This window comes from Microcaecilia unicolor, chromosome 1, assembly GCF_901765095.1.
Source record: "Microcaecilia unicolor chromosome 1, aMicUni1.1, whole genome shotgun sequence".
Lineage (NCBI taxonomy): Eukaryota > Metazoa > Chordata > Amphibia > Gymnophiona > Siphonopidae > Microcaecilia > Microcaecilia unicolor.
In genome coordinates, this window is record NC_044031.1 from 742,045,619 (window position 1) to 742,062,175 (window position 16,557).

Genomic DNA, 16,557 nt, shown 5'->3' on the forward strand with positions numbered 1-16,557 from the left:
GCTTAAGACAGTAGAATATCCTGCTTATAATCGAACGAGAAAAACGCCCAAGTTCCGACCTAAATCGGGAGATGGACGTTTATCTCACAAAACGAATAACGCAGTATAATCGAAAGCCGAACTTGGACGTTTTCAACTGCACTCCATCGTGGAAGCGTACAAAGTTGATGGGGGCATGTCGGAGGCGTGGTGAAGGCGGGACTGGGGCATGGTTATCACCCGAACAGAGATGGGCGCCTTTCGCCGATAATGGAAAAAAGTATGCGTTTTTAGCTAGAATTTAGGGCACTTTTCCTGGACCCTGTTTTTTCACGAATAAGGCCCCAAAAGTGCCCTAAATGACCAGATTACCACCAGAGGGAATCGGGGATGACCTCCCCTGACTCCCCCAGTGGTCACTAACCCCCTCCTACTACAAAAAATGATGTTTCACAACTTTTTATTTTCACCCTCAAATGTCATACCCACCTCCCTGGCAGCAGTATGCAGGTCCCTGGAGCAGTTGTTAGGGGGTGCAATGGACTTCAGGCAGGTGGACCCAGGCCCATCCCCCACTACCTGTTACAATTGTGCTGCTTAATGCTTAGTCGTCCAACCCCCCCAAACCCACTGTACCCACATGTAGGTGCCCCCCTTCACCCCTTAGGGCTATAGTAATGGTGTAGACTTGTGGGCAGTGGGTTTTGAGGGGGATTTGGGGGGCTCAACACACAAGGGAAGGGTGCTATGCACCTGGGAGCTCTTTCACCTTTTTTTTTTTTTTGTAAAACCGCGCACTGCCCAGTTACCGCAGGATCCCTCAATGGGAGGCGGTAAGGGCTCCCCGTCGCATGGCCATACGGTAAGAGTTCTCTTACCGCATGGTAATGTGTGTCTGGGGGCTTTTATGCCCACTGCGCTATAAAGGGCCCTGGTGCGTGGGAAAAATGGCCCCCAATGTAGCACGGGGCCCTTTTTCCTGCAGCTTGGTAAAAGGACCGTTGAATGGTTAGTGCATACATAATGCCGGATCCCGTGATGGCTCCTAAATAGAAAGTGGCAAGAACACGCCCATCAATTTTTTTCAGATTAGCCCCTGGATTCTATATAACGCAACTTAAATTGCTTGCGCAAATCCAGTCGTATTATGGATTTGCGCGTGCAACATAATTAGTTAACAAGCCAATCAGCGCCAATAATTGCCACTCAACAAGCAATTATTGACACTAATTGGCATAAATTAGAATTTACGCACAGAACTGTCTAAGCATTTTCTCTAACATGATGTGCGTACTAAGTTCAGTAGTTTAAAGGGGCCGTGGGCGTGGGCGTGGAATAGGCGGGTCTTGGGCATTTCTGAAATCTATGTGCATTGTTATAGAATACACCCAGTCCGTGCCTAATTTAGGTGACATCATTTACACCAAGTTTTACGTGGTGTAACTGTTCAGGACTAAATTTAGTCTCACGGACGTACACGTGGTGTATTCTATAAACCACATGGAAATTTAGGTTTATTCTATAAATATATTTATTTTATTTATTTATTTGTTACATTTGTATCCCACATTTTCCCACGTATTTGTAGGCTCAATGTGGCTTACACAGTACTGGAGAGGCCTTTGCAGGCTCCGGTGTGAACAAATACAGGGTGATGTTGTGGTAAGATAAAGTTCATGTGGTACAACCACATTAGGGAATCGTAGAACGGAAGAGTTGTGTTTAGACGTACTTTACTTTACAGAATATGCCGAGGCGTATTTCATTTTGGCTGTGAATTTTTAGGCGTCATATATAGAATCTAGTCTCATGCGTGCTAATGTGAACATTAGCAGACAACCTGAAAGAAAAATTCAGGAAATTCCTATATTTCTGGGCACATTAGAAATGGTTTTAGCATGCAGGAAAATCCTGTGTTAGCATGCACTAAACTCATTTACTAAACACACTTAGTAGACATACCCTTTAGTTACATGCATAAATTACCCTTGTATGCCTCACTGTGGGATCCTTTTATCAGTGGCAATCCTAGGTCGGCTGCCACCTGGGGCGGATCGCTGCTGCGCACCCCCCCTCGGGTGCAGCGGCGGCGTCCGTCCCCCCAGGGTGCAGCACGACACCCTCCCCCGGCGCAATGACACCCACCCTCCACGGCGCATCAAGCCCACACCCCCCCGGGTGCATTCTTGGCTGCTGGAGGGTGCAGAGAGCAGCCACGCGCCTGTCGGCTCCGCTGGTTCCCAGCCCCCACTGCCCCACACCTTCCTACGCCACTGCCTTTTATTAAGGTGCGCTGAACAGTGAACTGTGGTAGTGTAGAAACGTGTTTAAGGTGCACGCAGAACCATTTTTCAACTCACCTGCAAGAAATGACTTTTTAAAAAATTTTGCCGAAAATGGATGCGCAGCAATATTGCCGAACGTCTATTTTGGGTCTGAGACCTTACTGCCAGTCATTGACCTAGTGGTAAAGTCTGACATGGTAACCAGGCGGTAATGACCTACGCACGTCAAATGCCACTTGGCGCGCACACCCAATATGTGGATCCGAAATTATTTTTCAGATGCGCGTATTGGACGAGTGCCAAAAATGAAATTACCGCAAGAGCCATGCGGTAGCCATGCAGTAACTCCATTTTGGCATGCGTTGGGCGTGCTTAGACGTTTACGCAGCTTAGTAAAAGGGGCCCTGCATGCTGTCATCATGCTGCCCCAGTGGCCCCCCTCCAGCTCCTCTCCTCCACTCCCGAATGCTGGGTTCCTCGGTTCCACTCCGCAGCCTCGATGCAGTCCTTGAATAGCTCTACAAATCCCTTTACCTTCAGGACCCCTTCCTCCCTTTTCTCTTTATGCATAAGTAATGCCACACTGGGAAAAGACCAAGGGTCCATCGAGCCCAGCATCCTGTCCCCGACAGCGGCCAATCCAGGCCAAGGGCACATGGGAAGCTTCCCAAACGTACATTCTATACATGTTATTTCTGGAATTGTGATTTTTTCCCAAGTCCATTTAGTAGTGGTTTATGGACTTTTCCTTTAGGAAACAGTCTAATCCCTTTTTAAACTCTGCCAAGCTAACCGCCTTCACCACGTTCTCCGGCAACGAATTCTAGAGTTTAATTATGCGTAGGGTGAAGAAAAACTTTCTCCGATTTGTTTTAAATTTACTACACTGTAGTTTCATCGCATGCCCCTTAGTCCTAGTATTTTTGGAAAGCGTGAACAGACGCTTCACATCCACCTGTTCCACTCCACTCATTATTTTATATACCTCTATCATGTCTCCCCTCAGCCATCTCTTCTCCAAGCTGAGACTTGCCCTATTTCTCCCGTTTAGAGTTCCACACCCACCAGGGTCACTCCTTAAGTGAAGGCAGGGTTTCCCCAGGCTCAGCCAGTCTCTGCAATCTTTATAGTTGGCATGCCTCCCCTTCTCACACAGCCCTTTATTTCCCCCCCCCCCCCCCCACTCAGTGCACCTGAAACACAATTCTTTTACTCTAAAAAAAAAAGTCCTCTTTCCAGTTCACCTCAGCCCTTTCCCTCTTTTTCTCAGGCAGAAGGAGCTGCTTGTTCTGTTTTTCCCCTGCCAATTGGCTTGCACAACCTCCTTGTGCCGCAGCCAACCTCTCCCCCAAGCCCCCTTCAAATGGCTCAACAAAGTGGCTATAAAGCCTTTTAAATTCCTCTTTTGTACCTGAGCCAGAGCAGAGATATCCATGGGCTCATTCCCCCCGCCCCCCCCCCGTCCCCCCGCTTCTCTTTCCTGGGCTCCTTCACCACCTCCAGGCTCTGCCTCCCATTCCATTAGCTCTTTGCCCTTTATGTTCCCCAGCTGTTCCCCATCAGCCTCATTAGTTTCCATTCTCCAGTCCTCCTTTTCCCCATCGGCCTCCTGGGACTTGTAGTTCTCCTTCTCCTCCCTCCCGGCTTCCCCTGGTGGCTGCCGGGGCTTCTGGGAATTGTAGTCCTTCTCCCTTCTCCTGGGTTGCCTGTACCTCTGAGGAGGAGTAGCCGTTCTGCCCTCAGGAGCCGGAGGTTTGTAATGGAGACCCTGAGGAGAGAATCCGCCTGCTCTGCCCCTCTCCCTGAGCTCTTCCTCCTGAACTACCGTGGGTTTACCACACTGCCCAATTTTTATTTATTTATTTATTTATTTTAAAGCATTTATATCCCACATTTTCCCACTGGTTGTAGGCTCAGTGTGGCTTACATCAGTTCCCTTTATGGAATTTGGGTGATACTGGCAGGATCCATTTTATGTGGTCAGTTCTACAATCACCTACAACATGATGCAGATCCTTCCAAGGAGAATTAGACTTTTGCTTTAAATTCTGTAATAGGCAAAATATAAAAATTTCCAAAGCAGCGTATGCCTTCTAGGCAGTGGTGTGCTGGAGCAGGCTCTCACAGGCTCGCAAGAGCCGGTTGTTAAGTTTTTAAGAATTTTGGGAGCCGGTTGTTAAAGTAGGGCCCTCCATGGCTACTTTAACAACTGGCTCCCAAAATGTGGGCTTGGGCCCCCTGCTGAATTACCTTTTACTTTGCTGGTGGGGATGCTGAGCCCTGCCAGCCAAGTAAATAGACTACGGCTGCTCCCGCTCCTTGTTTCCAGCTCTGAGCAGCAGGCTGGGACTTCTCGAGCATGTGAGAGAAGTTCCAGCATGCTGCTCAGAGCAAGACGTTGGGAGTGGTGGCAGTCCATTTATTGGCTGCCAGCAAAGGTATGCCTAGCGTGCCTGCACGAAGGGAGGGAGGAGAGAGAGGCAAGTATTGCTCCCCCCCCCCCCCCCCGGCCACCCCTGGCCCTTCCAACTGCAGAGCTGGCTATGTCCGGAGAAAGAGCCTGTTGTTAAAAATTTACCAGCACACCCCTGCTTCTAGGTGTAATAATTTGCACCACTGTGGACTTTGCTGTAATCTGGTGCGATTAGTCAACATTGATGTTGCTTCTCTTTTCTGTAATAGAAATATCAAGTTGACAATTCTCCAGATTTAACCTGGAATGCAATCGTGCATTTCAAACATTGTTAATTACGTCCTTCAAAGTACTGAAAGTAAATCAATGCTTGGGAACAAAAAAATATGGGCAGATGTAGATAAAGAGAAGTGAATGTGGCCAGTTTTTAATCAGATGCTCAGAGAACAGATATTTTAATGCAGAGCTCCCTAAGCAGATCAAATTCCTTTGCTGTGGCCGGAGTGGGGAAAGCAGATGTGCTAGATTATCTTCTAAAACTAAATATCGATTTTCTTTAGACCTACCGGAAATCAGCGTTAGTCACAGCAGCCTGGATGTGCGAGAGGGTGAGAACGCGGTGGTGACCTGTAATGGCTCTGGCTCACCTTTGCCTGACGTAGACTGGATTGTGACAAAGCTTCATTCAATCAATACTCATCAGGTAGGGTATGGGATGGAACGGGAGGGTGGTAATGAAGGGGCAGTTTTTTCCATATAGGCTGATCCAATTCTGATTTTACTGCATTTGACATAGGGACTAGTTTGTATTTTTGAAAGCAATTATTTGCTATCTTCCTGCTATCAAAATGGCTCCCAGTCAGTGGCGTTCCTAGGGTGGCTGACACCCGGGGCGGATCGCCAATGCGCCCCCCCCCATGGGTGCAGCACCCCCCTCCCGGGCGCAGCGCGACCCCCCCACCCCCAGTGAAAGGACACCTCCCCCCGGTGAAAGGACACCCCCCGGGTGCATTTTTACCTGCTGGGGGGGGGGGGTGCCGCGCGCCTGTCGGCTTCGCTCATTTCAAGCTCCCTTTGCCCCAGAACAGGAAGTAACCTGTTCCGGGGCAGAGGGAGCACGGAACGAGCGGAGCCGACAGGCGCACGGCACCCCCCCCCCCCCCCCCCAGCGGCGTGCACCCGGGGCGGACCGCACCCACCGCCCCCCCTTGGTACGCCACTGCTCCCAGTGTTACGCAGTAACAATAAAATACATCAAGATAACAGTAGAACAACAATCCAAAGAATTACAATACAAACCTAGATTATTTTCCTAACCCCTTGTAGTTCTGAATTCCCCTGTGGTCTACTGATGGGGGTTAGGTGGGAGGCTACACAGATCCTTTGTGATGTGGTTTATGTTGTGGGATAGAAATGTAATTGTTGGTCCCTAGGTGTTGGAAATCCATGTTACGCCACTGGATTTCCCAGTCACATTCATGAAAAGCGGGTCAAGCAGCAATACCTTCTTGTCATAGCATCTTTCCACCAGATCTGCTTTGACACTGTTCGTTCATCTATTTTCAGTGCAATAGGGCTGTCATGATGGAATAATCTGCCATTGTGTTTGCGCATGGAGCTGACCACCTTGGGCAGATATTCACTGCTGAGCTATATCTGGGCCACCGGTACTGAATATCTGGGCCGAGTTCCTAAGATTCTTGCCACCCGCATAAAAGCATCTGCCCCCTCCCACCCCCCAGAACCAAGACAAAATCGCCCATTGCCATGAGACCTCTCCCATCACATCCCCGTCCCACCCCCTGGAACAGCAGGTCCCTCCCTCCTTTGCTGGGGGCTTACCTACCTGTTCCCTGGTAGTCCAGTGGGAAAATGGGCAGGAGTGATGCCTAGTTGTTCCTGTCCATTGTGCCAGTTGTCCTAAGATGTCTTCCACAATTTCTAGCAGCAGTCTCACGGTACTTCAAAATACCAGAAGAAAGGCTGCTACTAGAGGTAACGACAGCCATTGTAGCCTGGCTGGCACAATGGGCAAGAGTGAATGAAGATTGCTCCTGTCCATTTTTCATTGGAGCACCGTGGAATGGGAGAGTAAGCCTGCAGTAATAGGGGAGGGGGTCTTGCTGTTCCAGAGGGGTGGGAGAGGTGAGTAGGCATCTAATGGGGGTCTTTCCCATCATTTGAGGGAGGGGTGTCATGCTCTGGTTCTGGAGTTGATATGTGGGAGAGAGGGAGGGGTGCCATGCTCTGCCTCTGGGGTGGGTGCATGGGAGGGACGGAGGGCAATGGCAGCAACTAATGCCATAGCTCTAAAATTAATGACACACCAACCAATATTCAGACCAGAGCCCGGTTCACTTTGCCAAATAAAAGTAGGGCAGCCTTTTTTCTGTGCTAACTTTATACCATTGCTCAGTCGGTTAGCAGATTAAAAATCTGTACTAACTGGTTAGCTTTCTGCACCTCCCTAACTCTGCCTATGCACCACCCACAGCCTAGCTGGCTTCAGCATGGGTGGTTTCAGCAGCACTGTCTGGTTAAGTGCTGCTGAATATCCCTGGTTAGCTCCAGACTACTACTACTACTACTTATCACTTCTATAGCGCTACAAGGCATAGACAGCGCTGTACACCAAACAAGAAAAAGACAGTCCCTGCTCAAAGAGCTCACATTCTAAATATGGAATGTTGCTAGTGGAATAGCAACATTCCACGTAGAATCTCAAGTAATAGCAACATTCCAGAATCTCAAATAGTAACAACATTCCATGTTCCACTGCACTAACCACTAGGCTACTCCTCCACTACCAACATTCCATGTAGAAGCCTGTCCTTGCAGATCAGCAACACGGCCGCGCAGGCTTCTGTTTCTGTGAGTGTGACGTCCTGCACGTACGTGCAGGACGTCAGACTCACAGAAACAGAAGCCTGCGCAGCCGCGTTGCTGATCTGCAAGGGCAGGCTTATACATTACTACTACTACTACTACTTATCACTTCTATAGCGCTACAAGGCAAACGCTGTGCTGTACACCATACATGAAAAGACAGTCCCTGCTCATAGAGCTCACAATCTAAATAGGACAGACAAACAGACAGAACAACTAAGAGGTAAGATAATTAAAGAGGTGGGGATAAAAGGGTACAGGGCAATGGTTAGGAGTCAAAAGCAGCGTTAAAGAGGTGGGCATTTAGCCTGGATTTGAAAACGGCCAAGGATTGGGCTAGAGGTACAAGCTCGGGAATTCTATTCCAGGCGTGAGGTGCAGCGAGATAAACAGGAACGGAGTCTGGAATTAGCAGTAGAGGAGAAGGGGACAGACAAGAGAGATTTCTCCACAGACCAGCAATTTAATTGTCCAGGAGCCTCCCTGGTGGAGGCTGCTGTATAAAGAGGTTAGGATTTCTATTCTATAGAAGGTGTTACCCATGGCGCGGTATATCAAGCAATAACAAAACTTGGAGACTTGGGTAGAAGCAGAACTGCTTCAATCTGCCCTTAAATCAGATACCAGTTGGCAACGCTGTTCTGGATGTGAAAGATAAGTCTTTTACCCGAACTGCCCTTGAACATGGAAATTAGTTTAGTATTCTATCAAATGGGCTGTTACAGTGTGTTTCCACTCTGGTATGACACCGATCACCATCATGTGTTATTTGCAGCTTGTCACAGTATTTCATAGTGGAAAGGCCAGGATGAAGAGAAAAGCGATTAATCCACGAATCAAGAGAACACAGTGTGCCAGAGGAGACTCTGCCGTTCATCAGAAGTTTCATAATGTGCTGACTTGTTCTTTCAGAAGTAGATGTAGCTGGTTTAAAAGGGGAGCATGTTTTCAGGGTCACGAGTGACATTTTATGATTGTGTTAAAGCCCATCATAGTTGATGTCGGACAGAGAACTTTTGCATATTTGTCGGCAACTTTAATTTTGAAATTTTGAATTGATTTTGAAATGAAATGAGATTGAAGGGGGGCAGACTCAGAAAAGATGTCAGGAAGTATTTTTTCACAGAGAGGGTGGTGGATGCTTGGAATGCCCTCCCACGGGAGGTGGTGGCGATGAAAACAGTAACAGAATTCAAACATGCATGGGATGTGCATAAAGGAATCCTATGTAGAAGGAATGGATCCTCAGAAGCTTAGCTACAATTGGGTGGCAGAGCAGGTGGGGGGAAGAGTGGTTGGTGGTTGGGAGGCGAGGATAGGGGAGGGCAGACTTTTATACGGTCTGTGCTGGAGCCGGTGATGGAAGGCGGGAAAGGCGGTTGGGAGGCAGGAAAAACTGCTGGGCAGACTTATACGGTCTGTGCCCTGAGAAAGACAGGTACAAATCAAGGTAAGGTACACACATGAGTTTATCTTGGGCAGACTGGATGGACCGTGCAGGTCTTTTTTCTGCCGTCATCTACTATGTTACTATTGCGAAAAATTGCCACGTACCAGCAAATCTTGAGATGACATACATTTTTCAACAAATGTCATCCTCAGACTCAAGGGTTTGTCCTATTTTTCTCACATGTAGTGGTGTGATTTTTGCATGCAGACTTTCATACAACATAGCAGTGAAACGCTTGACGACCTTTTGCAATTTATGAATCTAAAAAAGATATAGCAATTTTAGGACCCTCTTTACTAAGCCATTGTTAGGGCTTTTAGCGCATGCTAAGCATTGGCACACGCTAACCATGTAGATGCCCATAATATTCCTACACAGTTAGCTCACGCTAATTTTTAGCACGCTCTAAAAACGCTATCGCACCTTAGTAAACAGGGCTCTTTGGGCTAGGCTTACTAAATGGTGGTGCGTTAGCATTTTTAACGTGCGTAAATGGTGTACACGCATTAAACGCTAACGCACCCATAGAAATGTATAGGTGCGTTAACATTTAATGCACCTTGAATTTACAGGTGCGTTAACGCTTAACGCGCCTTAAATTTACAGGCGCGTTAAAAACGCTAACGCACCTTAGTAAACATACCCCTTAGACTCATATTTTATTCTTCAGGAATGCTTTACCTTATCCTATCTTTACAAATCTAAGTTGGAAGAAGAATGTAACTTTTTATTTTTCTTTTCTCCTCCATAAAGATAATCAATTTAAGACTAGAAAATTATTTTTTTTAAACTTCAGTGAACAAAACATTTGAAGCCATTAAGTTAGATATAATCAGGATAATTACTTGATTTGTTGGCCATTGTCTTTCTGATGTGAAATGTTTTAGTATAACAATTAAGGCATTAATGCTACTTGTTTAAAAGCAATAGAAGGAAAAATAAGATTACCTAACAAAATATAATGAAATTGAATTAGTATTATTTAATACAGCTATTGTATCTCAGAGGCATTAATGGCGGTAGAGATGGGCTTTCTCATTGCATTAGTGAATCCTCTTGAAGTCGTATATCCAATTTGTTTAATTAAATGTATAAATTGTTTTTTTGAACTTTTGTGGTTTTCAGACTAACCTAAACTGGACCAATGTCCACTCTATCAACCTGACACTGGTCAATGTATCCGGCGAGGATAATGGCTTCCCATTGACTTGCATTGCTGAGAATGTGGTCGGCATGACAAATGCCACTGTACTCCTCACTGTTTACTGTAAGTATTATAAGAATTTTATCATCTGTGTTTGAAGGTCAAATCTCATACCAATGTACGATCCAGTGGCGTAGCTACAGGTCCACTTTACGGCTCAGGCCCACCCAACATTAGCACACGTTTAGCGGTAGCCGGTGGGGATCCCAAGCTCCGCCAGCTGAAGACTTCCCCCTGATGGTAACGAAAACGCTACTGTTCACAATACCGGCACCTGCGCAAGCTCAGCTTTTAGTGCATGCCTGCTACAGACTGCCAAGGTGGAATGGAGCGTTTTTTCACCAGCTGAGATCATTTTTGTTTGGTGGGGGGTGGGGGTGGTGGTGAAGGGAACACTTTGTGCCCACCCACTTCTTGCCTAGGCCCACCCAAAATCTGTAGTCTGGTTATGCCTCTGGTATGATCTTATTTCTTTGCAGTGAAATGAATTGCTAGGTGCATTTATTTTAAACATGTTTCACATACTGTTTCTTTCGTGTCCAAATTCAGTCCTTGAGGACCGTCGACTATTGAAATCATATTTGTTCAAGAAGTATTTTGCAGATACAGGACAATTATGATGACAATCACAGCATATTCTACCTACCCCTTTTCACTCGACTACAAGGAACTGTCCCACACCCGACAACAGCATCATATCACGCCAGTTTACGCGCACATAAAATTGACTATTCTTGGACCCTGATGTTCAGAGGTATACTGCTACATACAGTTCATCAAGAAGAGCACAGCAGAAGCAGCCCCCTTAACAACAAAACACAAGCAACAACAACAACGAGAGGAGAAGGGGGTAGACCAATGTTGTTCTAAAACAAGTGCTTTATTGGCTAAAAAGTGAGTCGGCGCAGAACTGCGTTTCGGCACCACATGCGCCTGCCTCGGGAGTCAATTTACACAGTCTCAGCCAAAGTTGATAATTGCAGAATAGTATGACAAAGAGACTTCCACTAATACAGCATCAAAAACACTGATAAACAAAAACGTCACCAGTGTGTCACGTGACCACACCTTGAATATTGCGTTCAGTTCTGGTTGCCATATCTCAAAAAAATATATAGCAGAATTAACAGAGTGGAGGAGTAGCCTAGTGGTTAGGGTGGTGGACTTTGGTCCTGAGGAACTGAGTTCAATTCCCACTTCAGGCACAGGCAGCTCCTTGTGACTCTGGGCAAGTCACTTAACCCTCCATTGCCCCAGGTACAAATAAGTACCTGTATACAATATGTAAGCCGCATTGAGCCTGCCATGAGTGGGAAAGCGCAGGGTACAAATGTAACAAAAATAAAATAGATACTATTGGAGATTCTACATGGAATGTTGCTATTCCACTAGAATCTCAAATAGTAGCAACAGTGGAGGAGTGGCCTAATGGTTAGAGTGGTGGACTTTGGTCCTGGGGGAACTGAGAAACTGAGTTCAATTCCCACTTCAGGCACATGCAGCTCCTTGTGACTCTGGGCAAGTCACTTAACCCTCCATTGCCGCATTGAGCCTGCCATGAGTAGGAAAGCACGGGGTACAAATTAGAAAAGGTTCAAAGAAGAGGGACCAAAATTATAAAGGGGATGGAACTCCTCTCATATGAGGAAAGGCTAAAGAGGTTAGGGCTCTTGAGCTTGGAAAAGAGGTGGATGGGGGGAGACATGATTGAGGTTTAAAAAATCCTGAGTGGTGTAGAACGAGAAGAAGTAAATCGATTTTTTATTTGTTCCAAAAGTACAAAGACTAGGGTACACTCAAGGACGTTACATGGAAATACTTTTAAAACAAATAGGAGGAAATATTTTTTTCACTCAATGAATAGTTACGCTCTGGAACTCTTTGCTGGAGGATGTGATAATAGCGGTTAGCGTATCTGAGTTTTAAAAAGGTTTGGATACGTTCCTAGTGAAAAGTCCATAGTTTGCTATTAAGACAGATATGGGGAGGCTGCTGCTTGCCCCCCGGATTGTAGCATGGGATATTGCTAAAAAGTGGATTTCTGCCAGGTACTTACAAATTGCCCCCAGTTGCATAGCTCCCTTACCTAGTGTGCTAAACCTCCCACAACCCCCCCAAAAAAAAACCCACTCCCCACAACTGTACACCACTACCATAGCCCTAAGGGGTGAAGTGGGGGCACCTACATGTGGGTACAGTGGGTTTCGGGTGGGTTTTGAAGGGCTCCCATTTACCACCACAAGTGTAACAGGTGGGGGGGATGGGCCTGGGTCCACCTGCCTGAAGTGCACTGCACTCACTGGAGTGGAGGAGTGGCCTAGTGGTTAGGGTGCTGGACTTTGGTCCTGGGGAACTGAGGAACTGAGTTTGATTCCCACTTCAGGCACAGGCAGCTCCTTGTGACTCTGGGCAAGTCACTTAACCCTCCATTGCCCCATGTAAGCCGCATTGAGCCTGCCATGAGTGGGAAAGCGCAGGGTACAAATGTAACAAAAATAAAATAGATACTATTGGACATTCTACATGGAATGTTGCTACTATTGGAGATTCTACATGGGATGTTGCTATTCCACTAGCAACATTCCACGTAGAAGGCTGCGCAGGCTTCTGTTTCTGTGAGTCTGACGTCCTGCACGTACGTGCAGGACGTCAGACTCACAGAAGCAGAAGCCTGCGCGGCCACATTGGTGATCTGCAAGGGCCGACTTCTACATGGAATGTTGCTAGTGGAATAGGGGGAACTGAGGAACTGAGTTTCATTCCCACTTCAGGCACAGGCAGCTCCTTGTGACTCTGGGCAAGTCACTTAACCCTCCATTGCCCCATGTAAGCCACATTGAGCCTGCCATGAGTGGGAAAGCGCGGGGTACAAATGTAACAAAAAAAAAAAAAACTGCTCCAGGGACCTGCACACTGCTGTCATGGAGCTGGGTATGACATTTGAGGCTGGCAAAAAAAAAGTTTTTTTTTAGGGAGAAAGGGGGTTAGTGACCACTGGGGGAGTAAGGGGTGGTCATCCCTGATTCCCTTCGGTGGTCATCTGGTCAGTTCAGGCACCTTTTCATGGCTTGGTCGCAAGAAAAAATGGACCAAGTAAAGTCGGCCAAGTGCTCGTCAGGGACGCCCTTCTTTTTTCCATTATCGGCCGAGGACGCCCATCTCTTAATCACGCCCCAGTCCCGCCTTCGCTACGGTGCCGACACGCCCCTGTGAACTTTGGTCATCCCCGCGACGGGAAGCAGTTGAGGACAACCAAAATCGGCTTTCAATTATGCCGATTTGGGCGACTCTGAGAGAAGGACGCCCATCTCCCGATTTGTGTTGGAAGACGGGCGCCTTTCTCTTTCAAAAATAAGCCTGAAAGACACCCATAGGAATATATGGCTGTGTCTAGCATTAGCGCGCCTACAGCATAGCTTGGTAAACAGGGCCCTTAGTGTGCATTAAGGGCCTTATTCAATAAAGGTTATGTGCCTAAATTTGTGCTCTAAATTTATGCTAAATCTATGAGCGTAATAGGGCCTGAATTAGGAGGATACATTTAGGACCATATATTATACTCATAATTTAGGAGCGCAAATTTAAGAGCTTAAATTTAGGAGTATAACCTTTATAGAATAAGGCCCTAAGTGTCACATGGTCCAAAGGTATAAAATAGGACATTCAGCATTTAGCACATGCTAATTCCGTTAGCATGCACTAAGCTTTAGTGAAAGGGCCACTAAATTCGGTTGTGCATTCATTAGCACACATTTGGTTCATTAAGACAACTTAAATATTTAGCGGGTACTAAATTGATTTAACACATATTAACCCATGAATTAATATTTGCTAAGTCAATAAATGCTTATAAAAAATATCCAGACATGTTTTAATTTATATTTAAATAAATAAATAAATAAATATTTATTTATTTGCTGCACTTATATCCTACATTTCCCCACCTAGTTGTAGGCTCAAAGTGGCTTACAATATAATACAACAACAATCACATTGATGGGATAAGGAGATCAGAATATAGATAACAAATAAGGTGCATGAGAATAAATGTGTAAAATGATTTGAAAAAATATCTAAAAATTGAGAAAAACGTTCAAAAATGACCCAAAAGTGAATCACTTTTTGCATGCAAATTCTTAAAAGACATTATTCAGTAGGAGATCCACCACATAAAGCTATCCATATCACTCATATAGATATCTGTGCATATTTTTTAGATAATTTATCCATGTAAGATGGACTGCTGAATGTGTAATCTAAACAAGTTTAGGGCCTCTATTTATGCAGAGCAGTACTATGGATAGGGTGTTTAGTGCTGCGTGCGTGCGTGCGTGCGTGCGTCTGATAGTGCTATACAAATGTTAATAATAATAATAATAAGGTATAAAGGGGTAGCTCTTTTGAACTCTACATTTAAATTGCCTCAATAAATGTGTATCAAAAACAGAAAGCTAAGGGGGCAGAGTACTTCCTCACAGCCAGCCGCTACCACTGTTGGACCATAAGAACATAGGCGTTGTCATACTGAGAAGACCGAACGTCCTTCAAGCCCAGTATCCTGTTTCCAACAGTGGCCATCCACGTCACAAGTACCTGGCAAGAACCCAGAACAGTAATACAGATTTTATGCTGCTTATCCTAGAAATGAGCAGTGGATTTTCCCAAATCCATCTTAATAATGGCTTATGGAGTTTCCTTTTAGGAAATTATCCAAACCTTTTTTTAAACCCTGCTAAGCTAACTGCTTTTACTATATTCTATGGCAATGAATTCCAGAGTTTAATTACACGTTGAGTGAAGAAATATTTTCTCCAGTTTGTTTTACATTTACTACTTAGTACCTTCATTGCGTGCTCCCTAGTCCTTGCATTCTTGGAAGGAGTAAACAAGCGATTCACATCTACCCGTTCTTTTATAGACCTTTATCATATCTTCCCTCAGCCGATGGATACTTTTGTCAATTGGCCTGTGATGATGCTGTCTTCTCCAGCTTGTCTGGAAGGTATGCTAGGGGCAAGGGACTCTCCAGTGTCCTTTTTGCTGCAGCTTGGTAAAAAGGGCCCTAAGTTTGGCAGCCAAATTATGCCACCCAAATAGCAGGCCTACCTTTGGCCACTAGAAATGTAACCAGCCAGCGCTGGATATAGACTTGGCTGGTTGTTTAAACTTTCCTGAAAAAAACCCAAAGGATATTCAATGCCAGTCACCAGAAACAGCCCAGCAATCAATATCTGGGCTCAGCGCCAATCACGGGATTTAATCAGCCTGCCTCCCGTGTGCTGAATATCGTCCGGACAGAGGGGAGCAATTCTATAACTGAGCAGCTCCATTTATGTGCGCGGTTGGAGTCTGTTCTATAAAAGAACCTAGATGCCTGGGTTTCTTAATAAAATGTTAGCATAATCCAGTATCAACTGGCCTCATATTTAGAAGCCTGCACGTATGCCAGCCACACATAACTTACAGTATTTTGTGTCCCACCCATGTTCCATCCACGTATACACCCTCCTTGAAAATATACACTTTGCATATTTGGGTATTGCCATGAGTTTTGATTAGCATTATACCAATGAACTATGGTATGACTGTACTGAATATTTGCAAGCTGATTTATATAGTGTTACGTTAATGTATGTAGAGTGATATTGCCTTCAGTAAAGTTGCAGAATTTGAAAGAAAATGAAAATATACACTATGCAACATGGGCATGTATTTGCATAGTAGCACTTAGATGCCAAGCTATCATTTATGTGCATAAGTGTGCAAATATGCACATTTATGCACTTGTGGGGGGGGGGGGGGGGGAATTCTATAAATGGTAAGGAGATTTCAGTGCCAGAAAAAATCTGTAGCATTTAGAGCCCATTTCTGTACCAAAATTTGAAATGCCAGTGCCCAGTACTGGGCATGCATTTTGATGCAGAGATGGGGCTATTCTATAAGCATGCATGTAGCTTTTAGGAACACACGTGCCACTCCCCTGGCCACACCCTCTTTTGAGTTGCACGCAAGGAGATTTAGGTGCAAAGGGTTATAGAATAGGGCATGGGGAACTGTGCATAAAAATTTCAATTATTGCCATACTTCAATAATTGATTATTATCATCAATTTATTGCAGTTAATTGGCTCAGAAGCTACTACTACTACTATTTAGCATTTCTATAGCGCTACAAGGCGTACGCAGCGCTGCACAAACATAGAAGAAAGACAGTCCCTGCTCAAAGAGCTTGCAATCTAATAGACAAAAAATAAAGTAAGCAAATCAAATCAATTAATGTGTACAGGAAGGAGGAGAGGAGGGTAGGTGGAGACGAGTGGTTACAAGTGGTTACAAGTCAA

The 16,557-nt window shown here is 45.5% G+C and overlaps 1 protein-coding gene across 4 annotated transcripts in view; it reads left to right on the forward strand.

Annotated features, from left to right (window-relative positions):
* Window positions 1-16,557, forward strand: part of NTRK3 (neurotrophic receptor tyrosine kinase 3) — a 1,282,719-nt gene that overhangs the window by 603,323 nt on the left and 662,839 nt on the right. For all 4 annotated transcript variants that reach the window (XM_030189707.1, XM_030189709.1, XM_030189710.1 and 1 more), the window contains exons 7-8: window positions 5,238-5,380; window positions 10,139-10,280. In XM_030189707.1, the coding sequence (XP_030045567.1) occupies window positions 5,238-5,380; window positions 10,139-10,280 (285 nt within the window). The remainder of the gene's footprint in view (window positions 1-5,237; window positions 5,381-10,138; window positions 10,281-16,557) is intronic.